The 22,638-nt window shown below is 46.8% G+C and overlaps 2 protein-coding genes across 4 annotated transcripts; one reads left to right on the plus strand and one right to left on the minus strand.

Moving 5' to 3' along the window:
* The first annotated feature begins 7,370 nt into the window (after positions 1–7,370).
* Positions 7,371–12,412, plus strand: LOC119278194 (probable histidine kinase 3). Its single transcript, XM_037559546.1, has 11 exons — positions 7,371–7,844; positions 7,959–8,231; positions 8,587–8,753; positions 8,842–9,051; positions 9,179–9,365; positions 9,453–9,504; positions 9,596–9,825; positions 9,936–10,034; positions 10,156–11,249; positions 11,341–11,694; positions 11,990–12,412. Exons 1-10 carry the CDS (start codon positions 7,386–7,388, stop codon positions 11,597–11,599), a joined length of 3,030 nt encoding a protein of 1,009 aa, XP_037415443.1. The 5' UTR covers positions 7,371–7,385; the 3' UTR covers positions 11,600–11,694; positions 11,990–12,412.
* A 1,545-nt stretch (positions 12,413–13,957) lies between these two features.
* On the minus strand, positions 13,958–20,307 carry LOC119278195 (calmodulin-binding transcription activator 4-like). 3 transcript variants are annotated; one of them, XM_037559548.1, is made up of 12 exons: positions 19,940–20,307; positions 19,110–19,235; positions 18,916–19,031; positions 18,654–18,742; positions 17,961–18,006; positions 17,467–17,616; positions 17,175–17,385; positions 16,922–17,046; positions 15,774–16,468; positions 15,069–15,597; positions 14,661–14,954; positions 13,958–14,483 (listed from the first exon to the last, which is right to left on the minus strand). In XM_037559548.1, the coding sequence occupies exons 1-12, from the start codon at positions 19,956–19,958 to the stop codon at positions 14,466–14,468; spliced, it is 2,418 nt and encodes an 805-aa protein (XP_037415445.1). In that variant the 5' UTR covers positions 19,959–20,307; the 3' UTR covers positions 13,958–14,465. The 3 variants fall into 3 exon arrangements, with proteins under 3 accessions (XP_037415445.1, XP_037415444.1, XP_037415446.1); XM_037559547.1 differs by having other exon boundaries at positions 17,175–17,616; XM_037559549.1 differs by lacking the exons at positions 19,110–19,235; positions 19,940–20,307 and having other exon boundaries at positions 17,175–17,616; positions 18,654–18,699.
* Positions 20,308–22,638: the final 2,331 nt, after the last annotated feature.

Consider the following 22,638-nt stretch of genomic DNA (forward strand, 5'->3'; position numbering starts at 1 on the left):
GAGGACGCGCGGCCGGGGCGAGGAGGCGGCGGGGCGGTGCGCGACGGGGCGGGGAGGCGGAGGGGCGGCCGGGGATGGAGCGCCGGGGCGCGGCGTGGCGGGAGGGCGGCCGGAGGCCAGCGGCGGCCGGATCCGGGGAGGGGAGCTGAAAACTCCCTCCCGCGCGAAACTGGCGAGGGAACCGGGTCGGGGAGGGGTTGGGCTGGCCAACCCCTGTTTCTACAGGCTGGGAAGGAGAATAGGGGTTGAGCCTCTAAAATTTTTTGAGGGTTTAAGGGTTAAGGGGTTCTATTCTTTGAAAAAATTTCGTCTCAACCCGTAAAAAAGCGGTTATTTTTTAGGGTTTAAGAGTTTATGGGTACTATTAGACTACTAGTAATGCTCTTATATATGTGAGAGGCGCGCGGGAACAATATTAGTAAAGTTGCTATGGGTTAGCGTTGGAGGTGAGGAGAGAGATGAGACTTCTCTTTGTGCGGTGAATGGAGCGCGCTCCAAGCCAACGCCGCCAGCTTTCAAATATGTGGGCTCGCCGGCTCGATAAGTTCCCTCCGTAAATTATGGACTCTCTAGGGTTCCATTTGGGTAATATCATATGGTGATTCTGCCTGAGTTGCTCTTAGGCCTCGTTTGTAACACAAGAACTTTCATCTTGCACGTTTCGTGTGAATATTTGGATGAGTTGCATGAATTTCTTCCCCCTTTTATATGTTCTGGTGATGTGAAATGTGTGCGCGAACAGACCAGATTCAGTAGTGTTTCCAGAATTAAAAGTGAGCCGACCCACTTGTGCATTATTACGTTGATTGGTGATCTGCTGCTAGTACCACCATCCCATCAATTTAACATGCATGCATGCATGCCTAGGTACGTACTATAGCCTTTCCCTCTTATCTCCATGATCCCGGCCACATGTGCTTTCAAGTGCCCCCTTAAATCAGTGAGGCGCAACCAAGATGCTCTTAATGGCAAATTCATCTTTTTACCAGACCTTAGCGCCAGTGTGTGGACTAGGAGGGTGCTTGGATCCAAGGGACTATTTTTAGTCAGACTAAAAATAGTCTTTTTTAGTGGCTAAAGTTCCAAGCACCTGTGACTAAAGAGAGGCTATGACTAGTCTTGAGGCTAAAAATTTTTAGTCATAGGAAACCTACTAATATATGTATTAGCCCTCTCTCTCCTCATTTAATTCCTCTCTTTTAACACATGCGAGTTCTGAATTGGAGGGTTTAGAGGATAATAAATGCTCAATAACTTGATTTTAATCTCTTTAGTATTTCGATTCAAGCATGGGTGAGGCTGGCAAATTTTAGTCCCACTACTTTTAGTCATGGGACTAAAACGTATCAAGCACCCTCTAGAGCAACTGACTAGGGTAATTAAGGAGCTAGCGATTAATGGCAAATCATCTTTTTGCTACTGTACCAGATCTTAGCACCAGTGTGGCGCATGCATGCCTAATTCACTTCATTTTTTACCGGTCAAGGCGGTCATGTCCAACAAACACAACAGATTGACTAGAGTAATTAAGGGGCGGGTTAAATGCAAACAGTGCCCATCCAGTCGATTGCAGGGGCTCGCAATTACTACTATCTGAAAAGGAACGATAGACGACTGTGCGCTCTGCCGGCCCGTTGAATCCGGCAGCGGGAAAAGCCCTCCGTCGATGATGGACCGTCGGATGGAGCCATCGGACGGCCCTTGGCCGATACAATCATGTTGATCTCATTTTGTCTTGCCACGTTTGAACGTTGCCGTTGGACGGGCAGCCGGATCACGGGGATAATCTCGGGCCAGTGACATTCATGAATGGGGCTGGGTGGGTGATTTGGAGACGTGTAATGCTAGAGGCAGCTTTAATCAAACTTCTTCTGGGGGCTGCAAACATAACTGTCCCATAATTCAATGCAAAAGTAAATTAACAGTGCCGTAATAAATATTTATCAAAGGTGGACTGCTGTATGGGGAGAGACAGCAAGAGATAAGAATTCAGAACAATCGAAGAAGAGACCGTGAATAAGATACTCCCTCCATTTTTATATACAAGGCCACAAACGCATATTACAGATATCAATGTAAAATTTAATGCATGATTTGCAAGTCAGCTTTTCTTTTCGTTTATTGGGATCATTAATACGCTGCTTGCATGCAAGAAAACTGAGTGGAGGAAGTAAACCATTGCCATTATGACTGAATGCATCAAGTATTAAACAGGTCACTAGTACGAGAGAATATCATTAATTTTGCCTCGATTACTGTTGGTGGCCTTATATATATGCATAACGCATATTTCATAATGGCCTTGTATAGGTAAATGGAGGGAGTAGACCGAATCTGTTTTCCTTTATACTAGTACCGTGTAAATATTTTCACGTGTTGTTGAATGAGGTTAATTCAGCTTCGAGTGCGGACATTGGCTGCCAAGCTACTCGGAACTTGATATATAAAAAACAAAATTCAGAAAACACAATTAATTTTTTTAGGTGAAAACACAATTTAAATGTGCACTGGACTGGTCTGTGATTTATTTTTTTTGTGATTTGTAAGCCACATAGAAAAAGAAACAAATTTTGGCCCAACAAATTTTTGTTGACCCTTTTGAAATACATATATTTTGTATGCCACGTGTGAAAGTATATTGTATAAAATTTCACACATACGTAATACACATGTGTATGCATATTCAAAAATAATAATATTTTGTGATGTCCAAATACTGTATTTTAATATCGGGCTCCCTGGAGCCCGGCCACAATTTGTGTTTTTTGATGCTATTTCAGGCTATAGTCTATGTCCGAATTAGAGATTCGGCGATGTGTTTTTTTAATGTGTTTTGATATATTTATTATTTATCGTATTCATAATAAGTGTTTAAAATGGGAAATTATTTATTATTTATGGTAATACAGCTCATATTGTCATACAATGGCGGATTAGTCATTATTGGTAAAATTCTGAACTTGGATAGACTATAGCGCCATCGACAATTTGATGGGCAACAATGGAGGTCATCGGTATTTTCATTCCCTCGACTGTTATTGTCGATAACAAAAACATTATTTTTCTTTCAGTTGGAGACAACCAAAACTTTTGAAGAGTTGACGACCAAGAAAAATTTAAAAAACTTGCCACATTCCTAGACTCGTGACTCGATGGCAGCCAGCATGTGTTGTTTTTTCCTTTAGTGTTCAGAGTCAAATGCTAAATAATACTTCCTCTGTTTAGTGATCTAATCGCTCTTATATTTCTCTACAGAGGAGTACTAGCACTACTTTTGGACTATCTGTACATTGTGTTTCAAATATTAAACAGAAACTACCTGTACATTTAACAAAAGTTATCTAATACTCCCTCTGTAAACAAAGAGGTGGTATACAAGCCAAGGAATTTTTCATTGGAACTACACAATTTTAGTTCAGTTGAAGCATACGGCCGGCTCGGGGGCCGTCGGATCGGAAAGGTACGCACGAGTGTCACCTGCCCGCACACGTCACCGTCGGCCGAAAACGACGTGGAGCCACCACGGTGGATAAAACACACGCTTGCATTCAGCACGCAGCTAGCCAGCCAGTCTATCCTTTTCCGCCGCGGAAATAAAAATCATTGGTGGCGAGGCGATGCGCTTATCAACCGAGCCCGCCACGATCCAGATTATTTCAGAGTCACTTCCCTCTCCCTTTCACCGCAGCACCACCAGTGCACCACCCACCCTCTCCATCTCTCTCATATAATTGGGGCTGGGATACCACGCGCGCAATCGTCCAAATTGACCAGCGTAGCTAGGGTACAAGCAAGGCCGGAGGCAGGGCCAGGCGGGGAGAGGAAGAGACCGGCAATGGAGCACGCGGCCGCTGCGTGCGAGGAGCCGGAGGGAGTGGCCCGATCGCTCCGGAGGAAGACGACGGCCGCTCTGCCACCACTGGTGGGCCGTGGTGGCTGCTGGGCTTGGGGCGCGGGCCCCGCGGAGCCTGGTCACCCGCAGCAGCCTCCCCAGGAAAAAAGATCGACCCGCCCGCCGAATGGTTCGTCGAGCCGGTGTTTTACTTTACACGTCGACGTCGCGGCGCCACTCCCGGGTTTTGTCTGCTTGTTATAGACGGGGAGATTTTAGTCGTCGGTGGCTCGTAATAATAATCTAATGAAACGCCGGGATTTCCGCAGCAAAGTCATTTTGCTTCGTGATTTAACGACGAGTCTGGAGGAAGAAACAACGGCTCATGTACACATAACACATGTGTACAGCTCTATATTCGGAAACGTGTGCGTGCAAATATTTTAATGAACTTACCGCAAAAGAAAAAATATTTTAATGAACTGCATGGATAGTAGAGGATAATAAAAGGAGGATCACTTGACCATGAACGTAAAAATGTCATTTCCCCTCAGGTGAAACAATATCACTAGGTTGGTCATGAAAACCATGTGATAATAAGCAATCTAAACAATTAAAAAAAACACATTCATTTATGGATGACAGGCTTTATTTCCATTCCTTTAAGATAGGAAAAATACTTTGTCATTTTTTGTTATGTAAATACTTATCTGCCAAACATGTCCACTGCCCAAAAAGTTATGCGCAAGTTCCTAAAAAATTGTCTCTGTGGGGGAAAAAAAACAATGCATACGCACAACTGCGATAGCTTCGACCTCTATCGGAGACACAAGCTTCCCGGCAATAGCTTCAGTCAATGAATCTTGAAAAGGGTCCGGCCATACCAACGGCCTCTACACCACCTTAGACTGGATTGGTCACGATAGTGCATAGGGGAATCACTCTTCGACAACGCCCCCAGTAAGGAGAAAGACGCTCTCGGGCACCATCATCATCGACATCGACCATTGTCAAAGATTTAAGTTTCCACTAAAACCTTGAGCCACTCCACCTATCAAGCCCTTCGAGGGGATCCAACCAGTAACCTGCAAGGTTGTGCCTCAACTCCGTTAGCACCAGAACCAGCAAAACTAAAACCAATCAGGAAAACAAAAACATCACCATCACTTCACCATGGAGCATGGTTCATGGCCAACACCACCACCGATCCAACTGCCCAGCCACCGCCTTATCATCGGAGCCCACATGTGCCACAACTTCAGGCGTAACCTAGTCGAGTCCACCATGCCCCCGCGCGCTCTCCAAAGCTCGCCGCCTCCACCATGCACCTCCGCACAGCCACGTTGTCGGCGGCATGTCGTCGTGCCGGCTACAAACCCGGGATACCACACCGTCACCATCAAGACAAACCGATCGGGGTGTACCAACATAACTATACTCAAACTAACATTCATGACCCGAAGTTGTTTTATTTATTCTTTGAGCGGGAGGCCTATTCATGACAAGATGTCCTCTTGTTAAGAGCGAAGAGAGTACGTACCATATAAATGAATTGAGTTCAATTTGGTAGCACAATGAATGAATGTGAACATAAGAGAAGAGGAGGACGATTTGCACGTTTGTTGATTTGATTTGAAGCAGTAGTCTTAAAACGCGCATGGGCGGTACCCCTATTAAATTCTCTATGATATTCTTCTTAATTGATCTTCTTTGTCTGCAAGTAAAAACTAACATATGGGAGTTTTATTGATTTTTTTATTGATCTCTCTGTTTTTTCTTGTCTTACCTTGTCGATCACGAGTGAATGGAGTTTGAATATATTTCACGCCTTCCCATTTCACTTGAACATGTTGTCAAGAGAGCAACGTTTCAAATAGGAGCATGGCATACACCCAGGAGATACGGACAAGCAACCTTTTGAATTATGTGTTGAAGTGTTGAAGTATGTTTTTTACTATTAGTTGAGATTATGTTGAAATGATGATGTCTTATTGCTGGAATCATTAGCTAAGTGTTCAAATACGTTTTCTCATATTTTCACGGGGTGAAAATGTTGGTCATGTGTTGTATGTGCGTCAAAAACTCCATTGATGTGTGCCACACCCAGATACGTGCTACCAAGCAGAGTCTCGGCTCAGCATGTATAACCAAATAGAGGCTAGGAAAGAAAACCTAAGCTTAACATGTCTCACCATGTATACAACAAGCCGCCAGACAAAGTATTGGCTCGGCATGTATCACCACATAGGCACTTGCAAGCACTAATGCATGTCTGAGAGAGGAACAACCTAAACAACTCGCTAACAATCTTGCTAGGTCTCGGTCGACAGTCTCTATCGATGTTACGTCCGTGAGGTTCTACGTTGAGATCCGTGGAAATAAAATTTGCTCTCTTTTACATGTTGCGTCACTTGACTGAGACTTGATTACCTTAGTCGACCAAGACCTAGCCACACCCACGCATGTCTCAAAGAGGAACAACGAGAGCAACCGCCGGATTCCTGTAGCATAATCCCTGTAGCATATCCTGTAGCTCATACACTTACCTTTCAGCTGTTCACACGAATCTGTCCATAGATTTTTGATCAGACGGTGTGGAAAGGGGAGCAAGGCACCATACTGTTCACCTGTGACTCGCTCATGGCAAGTCACCGGATCTCAGTCCCTCACAGTCTTCTTGTTAAAATTAAAACACACATGGGCGGTACGCACATATCATATTAAACTCTCTCTCTCTCTATCCGCCAAAGAGATTAGCAGCAGGGGATGAGGGGAGAGAAAAGGAGAGGGAGGGCCCACGGGGAAGGGAGGAGAGGGAGGAGCCACTTGCGTGCCGGCCTCTACCGCTGCTGCGATTGGTGCCACCGTCTACCACACTCTAGTCTACTGCCCCTTCCTCCTCTCTGCTTGCTCTCTGTTTCACTTGTTGCTGCCGCTTTTCGTTCTCGTCCTCCTTTTCCGCCTCCACTCCACAGCCTCACCTGCTTGCTCCTCGCTTTGCTTTCTCCCTCCACCTTCCCTCTCCCTCTCCCTCTGCTCCAATCAACCCAATCCCTTTCCCCCATCCATCCTCCTCCTGTAGCCGCCCTATTCCTGTTGCTGTTGGAGCTCATCCTCCTCCTCCTCCTCGCCTCTTGTCTTCCTTCCTCTTCAGCTTCTCTTCTCTTCTCTTCTCTCGGGTTGCCGCCGGTCGGTCAAACGCCGTGCCAGCCGACAGCTCGGGGGTTTGGTTTGGTCTGGTGTGGTGGTGCCGATTTTGGAGCTCGGAGGCGCTGCCGAGAAGGGGAAGCGGCGAAATTGTGGGGGACAGGCCGGAGCGCGGGGCGAAAGCGCGAGGCTGTTGGCCCCCTTTTGGTTCGGTTTGGTTTGGTTTGGTTTCGGGCCATTCGATCGAATCCGGGCGGGCCGGGCGCGTGCGGGCGGCGCGGCGACAGACAGCTCGGCGGCCGTCTCCTCGACCACGCTGTGCCTGTGCGGCGTGGATGCGGTGCGGCGGGGACGCGTGGTGGCGGCGGCGGGGGAGCCTCTGCGCCGGCGCTGGCGATGTAGCCGAATGACCGGCGCTGCTCGCTCGGCACGAGGCGGCGGGGAGGGGGGCGCGGCCGCGGCTGCTGCCAGGATGGAGGGGAAGGGCGCGGCGGCGGCGGCCGGGCTGGTGGGGTTCCTCGGGACGGGGCTGGGCAGGGTGCGGCTGCCGCTGCCGCTGTCGGAGAAGCTGGCGGCCAAGGCGCTGCGGGGCCACGCGCGGCACGGCTCGCGCGAGGCCCGGGAGCGGTGCTGGCGCTTGCGGATGCTGCTGTGGGTCGTCGGCTGGACGCTCATCTCCCTCCACATCTTCCACTACTTCAACTCCAGCGCCGTCGAGAAGCGCCGCGACTCGCTCGCCAGCATGTGCGACGAGCGCGCCCGCATGCTCCAGGACCAGTTCAACGTCAGCATGAACCACCTCCAGGCGCTCGCCATCCTCGTCAACACCTTCCACCACTCGCAGAGCCCCTCCGCCATCACCCAGGTAGGTACCCCCCTCAATCGTGCTCCCCGTTCCGTCTCCCATGGCGGCGGTGACGGCGGAATTCGGTTGGCAGTAACTAACTAACCCTGTCCGTCCGGTCCGGCGTGGCTGCAGGCGACGTTCGCGAGGTACGCGGAGAGGACGGCGTTCGAGCGGCCGCTGACGAGCGGGGTGGCGTACGCGGTGCGGGTCACGCACGCCGAGCGGGACCAGTTCGAGCGGCAGCAGGGCTGGAGCATCAAGAAGATGTACTCCTCCCCCAACTCGCAGGGGCCCGGCGACGCCGCCGTCGCCGAGATCCGCGGCCCGGCCGAGGAGTACGCCCCCGTCATCTTCGCGCAGGACGCCTACAAGAACGTCATCTCCTTCGACATGCTCTCCGGCGCTGTGCGTGAGGATTTACTTTCTCGGTGCTCTCGTTTTTTCCCCCACTGTCAAGCGAGCTAGCTAGATTTATCCTTTTTAGCCTAGCTAGCTAGGGCCGCCCGCCCGGCCGTATAAAGCTGCACCTCTTGGTGCTCTCCATGTGGTTTTACAGCTCAGCTCAGCTCACCCCAGCCCAGCCAGCGCTGTTGCTAGTCCGTGTTTTTGCTACTGACAGTGAATGATTTTTTACCAACTTACAGTGTGGTCACTTGTTGTTATCTTCGGATTTTTCTTCTACTTTGATGAGGAACAATTGTTGATCCGGAATCAACATGGTTTCATGCTGAACAAGTGCATTTGGTTTGCTTTTGTGCAGGATGATCGCGAGAACATAATACGAGCCAGAGAATCTGGGAAGGGCGTTCTAACTGCTCCTTTCCAGCTGCTGAATGGCCGCCTCGGCGTGATCTTGACGTACTCCGTGTACAAGTCCGAGCCCCCCGCGAACGCGGGGCAGCAGGAGCGCATCCAGGCCGCCGTAGGGTAAAGCCCCTACTACATCATGAGCATCCTATTCCAGCCATATGTTATGCAGCAGAATCTCTAACTGGCTGCTTTTGCTTGCAAGCAGCTATCTGGGCGGCATATTTGATATCGAAGCACTTGTGGATAAGTTGCTTCATCAGCTTGCGGGGAAGCAATCCATCATGGTGAACGTGTATGATACCACTAACGAGAAGCCGATCAGCATGTACGGTTCAAACGATACGGGCGGTGGGATGTACCATAACAGCACGCTCAACTTTGGCGATCCGTCTAGACGGCATGAGATGCATTGCAGGTGATTGATTTGTCATTCCCCCTTCTATCAGTCCTGCAGTATGGATAACATTCAGCATACTGCCCTGTTCTCTCCCCTTTTCTCTAAACAACAGCTGTTAATGTGACATATTATTCCTCTTCAACAGGTTCATGCAAAAGCCACCATTGCCATGGCTTGCGATTACGTCATCGTTAGGGATTTATGTGATTTTTCTGCTCATTGGCTATATAATCTATGCTACTGTGCATCGTATCGCAAAAGTTGAAGATGATTATGAACGTATGATGGATCTCAAGAAGCGTGCGGAAGCTGCAGATGTTGCCAAGTCTCAGGTTAGTAATCTCACTGCACAACCTATACTGTCTTGTCTAGGTGAAAAAATAAGTCATTCCATACCTTTTTTTTTTGCTTGTTTGCAGTTCCTGGCTACAGTTTCACATGAGATCAGAACTCCAATGAATGGGGTTTTAGGTGAGTGTGTAATTGATGTAACCCATAATGTATTCTCCAATCTCCATCATTTTTTGACTGAAGGGACTTAAACAATTACTACTTTTTTCAGGAATGCTCCAAATGCTCATGGATACTGATCTGGACACAACGCAGCAAGACTATGTTAGAACAGCCCAAGCTAGTGGAAAAGCTTTAGTGTCCCTCATAAATGAGGTTCTTGATCAGGCGAAGATAGAATCTGGCAAACTCGAGCTTGATGCAGTGCCCTTTGATGTTAGACTAGTCTGTGATGAAATCTTGTCTCTCTTCTGTGGAAAAGCTCAGGAGAAAGGGCTGGAGGTAATTTTCTTGAGTGGATTCTTCCAGTGCAGTTTCGGTGTATTTTGTTGAATGCATGCACTAACCATTTTCATTTTTCATGGTTTTGTCTTTACATACGACGTGCGCAGTTGGCAGTGTATGTATCTGATCAAGTTCCACAAACACTTATTGGCGATCCGAATAGAATGAGGCAGATCATTACAAATCTCATGGGAAACTCCATAAAAGTAAGATAATTAATATACGTGAATAGCACAAATAGGAATTCGAAGCATTTTATTATAAATGTTTACGATTTATATGTGCTGCTCTGTTACTTGCTAGCTGAACATTTATGTTTTATCACAGTTTACAGAAAGAGGACATATCTACTTGACAGTTCATATTGTTGAAGAGGTGGAAACCGAAATTCAAAACTCATACAACACCTTAAGTGGCTACGAAGTAGCTAAAAGAAGGCATAGCTGGCAGAGCTTCCGACTTACCAATATGGATCTACACTCGTCTGAGTTGTCCTTTGCTCCCATCATGCCTGAAACAATAAGATTGATAATATCAGTTGAAGATACTGGTGTCGGCATCCCGCTTGAAGCCCAATCCCGCATATTCACGCCTTTCATGCAGGTTGGTCCGTCCATTGCCCGCATCCATGGGGGCACTGGCATCGGATTGAGCATCAGCAAGTGCCTGGTTCATCTGATGAAGGGGGAGATTGGGTTTGTAAGCAAACACCATGTTGGTTCTACTTTCTCATTCACTGCAGTGCTTACGAGGGCACACCCCAATGCAAATGTGAACAAATCGCCGGGGTTTAAAGGGGTCAGTGCATTGGTGGTTGATCATAGGCCGGTTCGTGCCAAGGTTACCAAGTACCATTTACAAAGGCTTGGAGTCAAAACGGAATTGACCACTGACGTAAGCCAGGTTATTCCTAAGATGAACTGTGCATCACTAGTTACAAGGCTAGTGCTAGTTGACAAGGAGACCTGGCTCAAGGAATCCCATTCAATGCCTCAATTGCTTAGCAAATTGCGGAGCAAAGATCAGGCGGACCCTCCGAAGCTCTTTCTTTTGGAGAACCCTACGAATTCTATCAAGAGCAGTTCAAATATATCCAGGGAGCATAACTTGAATGTAATCATGAAGCCGCTTCGTGCAAGTATGCTTGAGGCCTCACTAAGGCGGGCTTTGGGTGGAGTAGATAAGGCGCATGTCAAGAATGGACTGGTTGGCAACTCAGCTTTGGGTAGCCTTCTTCACAAGAGGCAAATCATTGTGGTTGACGACAACGCTGTGAACCTTAAAGTGGCTGCTGGTGCTCTCAAGAAGTACGGCGCAGAAGTAATTTGCGCAGACAGTGGGAAGAAAGCAATCGCATTGCTAAAACCACCTCACAGTTTTGATGCTTGTTTCATGGACATACAAATGCCAGAAATGGATGGGTAGGTCTTTTAGGTGGCTGCTCACCATTTCCTTCGATTATTAATCTGTCAGTCATAAGTTAGTGAAGTTCTTATCATGCATTTTTTTCAGGTTTGAAGCCACCAAGAGGATCAGAATGATGGAAAGAGAGCTAAATGAGCGGATAGAACGCGGGGAAGCGCCACCAGAATGTGCTAACGTTCGGAGGTGGCGAACTCCGATATTGGCAATGACAGCAGACGTCATCCAGGCAACATATGAGCACTGCTTGAAATGTGAAATGGATGGCTATGTCTCCAAGCCATTCGAAGGGGAGCAGTTGTACAGAGAAGTAACTCGATTTTTCCAAAATCATGACCATGTTCAGTAGGTAGGTCTATATGGAGTGTAAATTAGTGGAGGATGTCGCCACACAGCTCATGGCATGGCGTGGAGGAGTTTGTTGAAGCCGCAGTGCTCCCAAGAGTAAGCTCCTCTGCAACCTCCTATCCGCATCCATGTTTCTTTCTTATTGAAGAATCAAACTAGTGCTGGTAGGCAAAAGAAAAATGTGATATGCATTTATATAAGGTCTATAAAGCTTAAAGCATTCTTAGTTAGCAGGCCTTTTTGCTGAAGTTTGTTTGTGGTGGTTTGGTTCTAAAGAACTACTATTACAATTTCTTAAAACAAGCTCTGATTTTGAGATCTCCGAGCTCGCTATATTATATACCCATGGAATCCTCCAGGTCTAGTGTCATGATTTTTCTTGTTCTTCCAGGTATGAGCTTAAAAACATGGAGATGGAGCCACCCAGGCTCTGTTTCTTGGTACACCATCCCACCAAGAGGTAAAGAAAAAAGCTGTAAAGCTCTTGGAGTCGAGATGCACGTGCAGCATTTTGTTCAACAACTTCTCGGAGACGGTTTGCGTGAAAAAAGGCCGCCAACCGCATACGCTAACCGCAGGTTTCGGCTCGACCGACGTCCTCCGCCTTTGTAATGTAAATGTAAAATGTAGGGAGAGCGAAAATTTTCCTTCCTTTTTTTCTTCCCCGGGAATTGTATGGGTGTACATAATTAGGTGCTGGTGGTTTGTGCAGGAATTTCCGTTTTGTGCATTTGAATGTGTTTTTTTTGCGCGGTGTGTCCCAAGCTGTAAGTCACCACACATTCAAAGCTGAAGCTTTTCTTTTCTGTCCTTCTCTTGATCTCTCAGCTCGTGTGTTCTTCTTCTTTCCTGTCCCTGTCCCTATCAGAGTCCTCAACCTCCTGAAGTCTCCACTGCTGTTGGTTGGGTTCTCTTCTCTTGCTCTTCTCCTTCCCAGCTCATATACATGCTTATCCTACTGAACGCTGCCTGTTGGTGGTGTGGCTTTTGTGGCGTCTCCGTCCGATGAAAACGGCTTTTGCCTGATGTCACCCACTGCTAAAACCCTTGTTTAGTACGTGGTCCGGGGCACTATCATGGCACCTAACTGCTGCATTATGTCCAAGGTCTCCAAACTGACGCACTTCCTTGCCATGGCAGCTAAAATAATCATGGTGGTTGCAATGGTGTAATCCTGTGTTTACTTGCCCCACCGTTGCCCTTGTGCTTGTCCCGGGTGCTTACCAGTCTCCATTGACATATATAATCTCTTTTATCTATGGTTGTGTTGGTGCCTTTGTCAATGAAACCGGCGGATTCAACCACCTTTCATCATCATCAGAAAGAGAAAAACTATGATTGTGTCGATATCTAGGTTTTTTTTTCTTGAAAAACGAATTTTTCAGGAGTCGGTTCGTTTCCCACACAAACAAGTTCTTTTTTTAAAATATATAATGAAATGGGCGGATTCAACCACCTTCCATCAGAAAGAAAGAAAAAACTACGATCGTGTCGATATCTAGGGGTCTCTGCTTGGAACACGGGAACGGGTTTTCTTTTCTCATTTCAAATAGGATCTCATGGAATCTCCTCGCAAAAAAAGAAAAGCAAAAGAAAAGAAAAGGATCCCATGGAATCTGATTTGTTGCTACCTGCAAAATAGAAGGGCCAAAGGGGAAGGCCAAAATGCTGCCGGAGCATTATTAGTTAATTACTGCCTCTGCCTTTGCAGGCCTGCATCAAGGTCATGTTATCTTGTGCTTTGGTTGAATTTATTTTCAGCAGAATGATGACAATCAAAGAAGTGTGAATTTGGCCAATGACCAATTATGCTTTGCATGTGCACAAGATGGTACTAGCACTAGTCATTTACACCCGTTCCCGGTTTCAGGATTTGCCATACATTTATTACCATTTACAGGTCTAGTAGTGACAAATATAAATGGTGGGAGTACATACAAACTTCAAAAGCTTCATCGTGCTCCTCATTGACAATTGAGCCCCGTTTCAGATTTATCATCATATTTATTGCCATGTACATAGGGATATAAGTGGCAAACAAATGGCGTCCGCAATCCTGTTTAGTTAGTTTTTGCTAGCTTGATAGTTCATTTTCCTCAAACAAACAAAAAACCTTTTTGAACTAGCATATCATAAGTGGACTTTAAACGGGACCCGGTTGACATCCCTACATGTACAATGTACACGCCTAGCAATTGTGAAAGGTGGTACTCCAGCCATTTTTACTCCGCATATAAGATCTATCTAAAGTCAAACTTTGCAAAGTTTGACCCTGTTTATATGAAAAAATATCAACATATACCATACTGAAGTTATACAACATGAAAATTAAATTCATGACGCAAAAACATGGTCAAACTTTACGAAGTTCGACTTCAGACAAATCTTATATGTGGAGTAAAAATAACCAGAAGGGGTACTACACACAAGGCAGCTGGTATTTAAGCTTCCAGAGCTTCATCATACTCCTCATTGACAATTCAGCTGCGGTCCAGGATTACCATCACATTTATTACCATGTACACGCCTAGCAAATGTGAAGGATGGTACTACGTACTACAAAGCAGATGGTACTTCCTCATCATACACACAGACCTTACACCTTCCTAAAGTTTGGCCAGAAGTCAGGATATGCACATTGGGTTTTTTATGTACAGTGAAGTGAAACATCAATTTCATCATGGATTGGTGATGGTACTGAAACTTGTTGGTAAATCCTTCTGATTTGGCAGGATCCACTAGTCACCAAGGCTTTTACTGCTCTTCAGGCTGCCAGCTGCTTTCCAGGTCATCATTTAACAGGGGAGGAGGACACAGGATAGTGGCTGCCCAGTGCTCTGTCATCAACATAGCTGGTGCCAGATCAGCTACTTTCCATGGCCAATCTGTGATGAGAAAAACCATTTTAGTAAGTTCAAGAGAATAAATAAGTTGCAAATTTCATGCACAAAGTGCTAGACAGTAGACATATGGAGCGAGTTTTTCGCTCGTAAATCTGTTACTTCCTTGAGCAAGTTTTTGACTGAAACGCATTCAGTAGACACCACGGATCATGGCCTCACCTTTGCTTGTTGGTGCATTTCGAGCATCCTGCGGTAGTCCAGCCTTGCGACAGGGCAACCGACGATAGCCGATACCCTCGAAACAGCCTCACTGACAGCTGTCTCCACTCTTTCCTTGCGGAAAACCTTGACAATGTCTTCTTCCTCGTCTTGGTCGATTGGCATCGCCCTGCTATTGATTCCTCGCAGACCAACGCCTTTTCGGAACCACCTCAGCATGATCTTCTCAAGGATGCCAACACTTTGAAGTAACTCCTTGTACTTGTTTCTTTCTCGGTGAGCTCTGAACCGTGCCTATCAGAATATACAGGTGGACATGCTTATCGACTGAACAAAATCCTCAAAACATCAAGGATGCACTAGTACACATCTAATTAATCTGTGCATGATACACGGAACTGAACTTACCTGAATCTTGATGACATTTTTCCGAACTTTCTGATATTCCTTACGTTTCTTCCAGCACCTGAAGTTCTTCTGGATAGATAATGCAGCTCTTTCGAGCATAGATGGCGAAGCAGAGCTATCTCCATTCTGAAGAGCCTTTTGTTTCTTCTTTTTTAAGGAAAACACACGGAAGGTAGCTTGTATGCACCCGGCAGCTTGAACAGCATTTCGGATAGCTCCTAAAGAATCCTTCAGTGCAAGCTGGTCATCAGTTCCACCATCCATATGTGCGCATTTATCTGATACTCTATCCACGGCACTAGATGTACTCACTCCACCATTATGATCTACGGGTTTCCCATTTTCTTGTGATTCCAGAGAATGAAAGGTACTGGTTAGTTCTGCTTCTGAAAGGAATGCAGAGATGCCTATGAAACCATATGCAGACGCTATCGAAGCAGGTGTCTTGGCAGCAGGGTCTTCCGCTGTTGGATCTGAAAGTGCACCCACAGCAGCGCCTGCAGCAACAAGAACCGCTACCATTTGTTGCCTGTCATTTCATATTAGGCTCAGAGTCAGGAGGAAATTCATATGAGATGAAGCTAGGAAACAGAACATAAATTGCCTATATTACAGATGGGACATATGCATTTGGTTGCAAGAATAGGAAAGCTTATGAAAATAGTTTGAGTAAATCTTTGCATGCAATGAATAGACTATCAATACCTTCCGAATCGTGCAGCCCAATGCAGAGCGGTCCATCCATTTGCATCACGGTAGTTTATAGGCACGCCATTATTAAGCAGCGGTTTCAGAGCCCAGTCGTATCCCAGTGCAGCAATTGTATGTATAACACCATGGTATTGCTTAGGAAGCAAATACACCCCTTGACTGTTCTGTTCAAATTTGGATGATAGCCAGTCCTCAAACTTACTGTTAAGCATCACTTCCATGATGCAATTTACTGCATTTTCATGGTCCAACTGCTCACATGTTCTCCCTATAATCTCTGAGGGGTTAACTGGGAATCCAGACTGGACATTTGGGAGTGGCAACCTGAACTTTGAGAAGAGTTCACAGCCATGACTATCAAAAAGCATCTGCACATAGTTAAGAAGCAACAACAGCTCATTGTCACTTTTGGTAGGCCTCTGTTGGAATTCAAATTCTCGTGCTTCACTGCAGGGTTTCCCGTTCCCAATAATCATTGTGTTGGTAGGCTTTTCAACAAATCCAAATTCTCGAGCTTCAGTGCAAGGTTTCCCATTCTCATCGAGCATGCACATTCTCACCTTTCCAGCACCAAGGTATGATGGAGTATAACAACGGATGACACCTTGCTGGACAATTTCCGCAGGTACCTTAACATCACCAAATAGTACCCATAAAATATTGGAGGGGAAGTCTCCTGCAATGACAACCTGCATACCATTTATAGCCTCCAATTAATTATTGTAAGAGATCATGGTAGAAACTGACTTCAACACAGAATTTCCTTAAATACAACAACAACAACAACAACAACAACAACAACAACCACAAAGCCTTTAGTCCCAAACAAGCTGGGGTAGGCTAGAGGTGAAACCCATAAGAGCTCGCAGCCAACTCATGGTTCTGGCACATGGATAGCAAGCTTCCACTCATGGTTCTGGCACAGAATTTCCTTAAATGGTCAACATTTTTGCCAACGAGGCAATAGATGAACTCAGAGATCATGCACACTCCGATAATTATACCGATATTGGCACTCCCATGTGCCAATATCCCCAAATGGTTCCATATCTTATCAATAGAGCGGAACAACGAAGTAGCATTATTTAACTGACAAAACAACTTGTTGAATTAAGAATATCAACTTCAGCTCCAGGGGATACCTTAGCACTTTCAGAACAAAATGCCCATTCTGGAGAAACCTCATAAATATGGAACCATTGGTTTTCATCAACTGTCACAGGAGGTGAATGCAGAAAAGAATTAAGCTGGTCCTCTTCCAACCATGCTTCCGATCAAGAGAGACATACATGGAAAATTGCAATTTTTCAGAAAGTTTGCTCATGGTAACCCAGGCAGTAATTACCAATGAAAGAATCATAATGCATGGTATTTGGTAGCGCAAGACTAGAGCACCTGAATTTCTTATGACATCAATAGGATCGCGATAAGGTTGGCTTCCTTCAGTACGGTTGTCTTCACTAAACTCCTCCAGTTCATAAAAGATATCTGCAAGGTTTGTACCTGTGTCGAATTCTTCATTCTGGATCCCAGGAATAGGATTAGGATCATGATTTGGCAGAATCTCGCCAGTAACATCATGACGTTCCTTGTTTTCCAGACTCAACTGCATTTCAAGCATCCGCCGCCAATCAAATTGACTTGTATCATTTGATTCATTGTTTATGGTCAGGATCTGGGAACTAACTTCTTCCGCGGATCCTGGGCTGCGCGAGAGGAGACGTGGCGCAATTATCTCACTTGTCAACCCCGGTGAACTATGTGCATCCGCTCTGCTAGCACTGCCATTCTGATAGGATGTTGGTGAACCGTTTAGTGCTGATACTGAAATGCTGCCCTGGTAATCAATCAACAAATAAAGGTTAAGCACAGGATAGCCCCAAAAACAATGCAGTGACTTCAGCCACTAATTAATAATGTGCACTAGCTTAACAGGTGAATTAACCAATGGAAATTCTACACGATGTCAAGTTCAATTTCACTGGTGCTTTGCCCCAGTGATCAATTAATCTGATATGTTCAAAGATCGCCCACTGTTGAAGTGAATAGATAACTGTGGAAGTAAACCAACGTTATTTTTTCACTCGTCCTAGTTGGTTAAGCATCAGAATTGCAGATGTGTTTTTTTAGGAAGAATTGCAGATATGTTATGACAAAAGGAAGATAAAACAAGAGACGAACCTCTAGCACATCTCTATAGTGGACAAGAACAATGTGCTCATAAGCCCTGCAAAGATGAATTGCTTCCATTAAATGTGAACTGAAATCTACAAATAAAAAATTGTTATTCACGGGGAAAATAACAGCAAATCATAACCCACACCCCAACAGTAGAAGTCATAGTAATAACAGGGTATAATACCAATATTTTCTGGAACTTACAAGTACAAGAATTGCTGTGCCTATTTTGGAGACTCCTAGTAAAAATATAGGACTGCCCTTAGGAATAAAGTCTCTTGCACTGTTTCACATCATCAGAAAATATGGGAGAACATAGTAGACCATTGCAAATTTTAACATGTCTGCAAGGAATTGGTGAATGTTGGTTTCTATCTGTTGGGAACATCTCAGATGGATGCTGAAACTTCAAAGTAACGACCGTAGACAGAATAACTTGTGAATATGAATTAATGCAACAGGCTTTACCATAGAAGCAAGAAAAGAAAATGACACGTGGCCATGGACCGCTTATATATTCCTCCCTGAGTTCCCATTCAAAAAATCCTCCATGAGGAGCACACATACAAAGTTGCTATTGGGTTTGTGTTCTAAGGAAATCACAATTCATAAACATCCGAGACACAAGAAAAGCTTATGGGAAGCATAGAATACAGTGCATAACATATTCCCCCTACAAGTAACCAGAGTACTCACGGTTCAAGCATCCAATATATCCGCCTCATGAATGTAGGGTTATTTTCTGCACGAGCATAGTAGCAATTCAGTGCCTTTACATTGTCAACCTGAAATTTGTAGGGTCAAACGAGGAAAGCACATTAACTATGCAGCTCATCTGATTGAGTCATAGCAACAAAGCTTACCAACTATTTATTGGATTTCCTTCCTCTTACTAAAATACTATGATTAACACTTGGACTCCTATTACTAGACTAGAGAAGATAAACATTGAACAGACCTTAAGGTACTCGTGTGCTTCGTTACCACTCTTCCCATTCCTCTTTTTTTGCCATTGATACCCATCATTCCGGAAGAACCGATGTACCCTACGGTTGAAAAGGAACCAAGAACCACCTGTAATTTCACCCAGGGCACGCATTAGATTAAATCAGATATCTCGCAAGCAAGAAAACAAAAGGATGGTTTTATTACTCGGTGGCCTCTGAGGGGTCCTGTTTTGGATCCCGAACAGCTCGCAGTTCCGCAATATGTCGAGAACCTCTCTGGGCTTGAGCCACCGCGTCTTCACCTCCCGCTGCAGATTTTGTATGTCGAGACCTGAATTGGAAGAACAAAATGCAACAAACTCGTCACCAACCAGCGAAGATATAAATGACATCATTAAGAACGCATCACAAATAAGTGAACCCGTGACAGCTCATTAACGAAGCAGGGTGGGTCACCATTTAACAACAAAAGAAACATAACAGCAGGCAGGAGGGATCATGGTTTTCAGAGCACTGGGTGAATCAGGAACATGGGTTATGAAGCAGCATAGATAGGATCCGGCACCCAAATCGGAAGAACAAAAATGTAACAAACTTTTCACAAAACAGATCATTAGGAACGCATTGCAAATAAGGTTATATTTCCCAGTTCATTAACGAAGCTGGGGGATCACCACTTTACAACAAAAGGAACATAACAGCAGGAGGGATCATGGTTCCAAAGTATTTACTACTCCGATATTTCTAAAAAAAAAGAGAGTATTTACTAGGAGTAGTAGATAGGATCATGGTTTGAAAGTATTTACAAAAAAGAAAGAAACATAGCAGCTAGGTGAATCAGGAACATGAGCTATGAAGCAGCAATATACAGGATCCGGAACCAAATCCATAAGACCTAGTATTTACTACTCCCACCCCACAGCACCCAAACCTAACCGCCCGGCGCTTGGTAACCAAAATCCAAAATCAGCCGCAGGAACCGCACAGGACACGGCGAAAGATTGCAACTTGGGAACCGTGGAATCCAGCCTTTACCTTGCTGCTGCTGCTGCATCGCGGCGGCCCGACGAACTCCGGCGAGCGGACCAAGAACTCGCGCGGCGGGTGGAGTGGCGAGGGCACCGAATATCCGCAGGCGCCACCGAGGTGAGGTCGGACTTGAATGGCCGGGTCGCCGCCAACTACCCCCCAGGTGTTTGCGGTGGGTGGCACCACTTCTTGAATACTGTACTATACTGTTGGATCTGGGACACGCAATCACTCGCTCCGGTCCAGAGATGCCAGTCGGTCGCGCCGAGCAGCGGCAGTTGTTCCAGTGAGGCCGGAGAGGGAGGGGGGAGGGGGATTAGTAGGGAGGAGAACGATGAACACGTGAGAGGGGAGGAGGGGAGAGGAGAAACTGCGCGGCGGATTCCTCACACCGGAGACAGGGGACTGAGCTTCACTGATGTGAGGCCAACTCCACCGCACACGACCCCAATGGACGTCCGGATTGGTCGGATTTTGTCCGTTTGAGATGCTGATGGATTTGTCCGTATCTGGCTTTGTCCGTTGGGTCGTGCGTGCGTCCACCGCGCGGCCGCCCCCCAAATCATGTCGGGAGTGGACGTGGATAAAAAAAATATAAAAACTAGAATAAAATGACTTAAAAAGTAAATAAACGCATTTAAAAAAATATAAAACATATATAGGGGTCACGGCCATAAAATGGCCCACTCTCTCAATCCACTTAAACGGCCCAGTTTCATAATTAACATAAAAACAAAAACAAAAAAGCCTCCCGCGCGCTCCTGCCGCGCCCGTCGGTGCCGTCGCCGTCTTCACTGGCCGCCGGTGTCGTCATCGTCGCTGACGAGGTCGACGTAGGCCGGCGGCGCCTGATGAAACCATGTACCTAGGGTAGGGTCATGGACTTGTCCAAGACACCCTACCCAAGGACATCTCTAGAAGACATCACCTTTCAGTTCCACTCGACGGACTCGAAGATACTCGACCACGAAACCAAGCACTCGACCAATAGGAAACCTAAAGTCACTCTGCACGTAACAGTATGTCATTAAGTAGCCTTTATGGTCTTCATAGCACTTTATATGGGCGTTACCAGTAACCCCCTGTCTTAATGTACTTTAAACCTGCATAACTGAGGGCTGGAGGGGTCTGGCGAACTCTATATAAGCCACCCCCCTCCTCAGTGTAAAGGGTTCGCACCCCTATAACTTATACACATATAATCCAGTCGACCGCCTCCGGGCTCCGAGGCGTAGGGCTGTTACTTCCTCCGAGAAGGGCCTGAACTCGTAAAACTCGTACGTATACAACTACTCCATAGCTAGGATCTTGCCTCTCCATTAGTACCCCCCTACACTACTGTCAGACTTAGAACCACGACAGTTGGCGCCCACCGTGGGGCAGGTGTCTTAGCGACTTATTGAAGAAGTTACAATTTTTTCGATCTCCTTCATCATGGTTTCAAGCGGAGTTTTGGTCGAGGGCCGCGAGATCCGTCTCGGCGCGCTCACGTTCATCGCCGACGACTTTGCTTGGCTTCAGGAGGCTCCACTCAACATCGACACGCTCCCAGTCCGCGGAGCGACGCACTTTCGCGCGTGCGTCCGCGGCGTCCTCCTACGACAACCGTTGACCCAGTATCGGTCGGTCGTTGTGTCATCCTCCCTCCCTGCTTCCCGCCGGCGCAAGCGCTCCGGTCGGTCAAGGCTTCAGCGGTGGGTGAGGCACGCGGCGGCCCGCTAGTCGGCCACCCCTCAAGTCGCGGCAATCGAGCCCGACGAATCTCTCTACGGCCTGTTCGACCTGTCGACTGGCTCCGCAGAGACTGCATCCGAGTGCGACACCAGTGATCCAGCGGCGGAGGTTCTGATGGTCGATGGACCACGCGGTCCTCCCGGTTTTCCCGGCGACGACGGAGGCGACCCGTCGCGTGCCCATGAGGAGTATCACCCCGAGCCCCTCACTTTGCTGCAAAGGGAAGAACTTCGCCGCCGGAACATGGATGCACTTCACACTCCTATCGTTGGAGAAACCCCTGAGGCTCGTGCCTTAGAGGACGCACGCTTGGCCAACTTGGCTGAGCGCACTCGACTGGAGAACCTTCAGCAAGCACTCGACGAGCGTGCGCGGCAACGGGTTCCGGACTCCAGTCGGCGTCAACTCTTTCCACCACCGACTCGGGTATATCGAACTCCGATTCAGAATTTAGCAGCTGCAGCCTGTATAGCAGAGTCAATTCAACCTTCCCAGTCAGAGGCTGGCAGAGGCTTGATGCAGATCAGAGATTTGCTCCGGGCAGCAGGAGATCAAAATTTAGCTGTATCACAGTCGTGGAATAGGATTCACAGCAGATCCGTAGCTGCGAATACAGTCCAGTCGGCTCATAGCCCCAGATCGCCCCCGAGGCGTGAGGGGCGTGGAGACCGGCACGATCAGTACAAGAACCGTGAGCAGTATGATCACCGATTCGATCGCGATGATCGACGTCGAGTGCCCACCCCTCCCTCAAGGGGTGGATCGTACGCACCTCGACAACAGGATGATAGACGCCAGCACAGTGGTGGGCGAAGGATTCCAGTCGACCCCAGGGAACCAGGCTTTGACGCGAGATCCATCATCGTTCAAGGTCTGGTCGACAGGAACAGAGCTCACCGAGAGGGTCACGACAGAGATGTACCCACCAACAGCCGAGTGCATGTCCCAGGACCAGAGTGTTTCAGCAGAGC

Source organism: Triticum dicoccoides, chromosome 3B, assembly GCF_002162155.2.
Source record: "Triticum dicoccoides isolate Atlit2015 ecotype Zavitan chromosome 3B, WEW_v2.0, whole genome shotgun sequence".
Lineage (NCBI taxonomy): Eukaryota > Viridiplantae > Streptophyta > Magnoliopsida > Poales > Poaceae > Triticum > Triticum dicoccoides.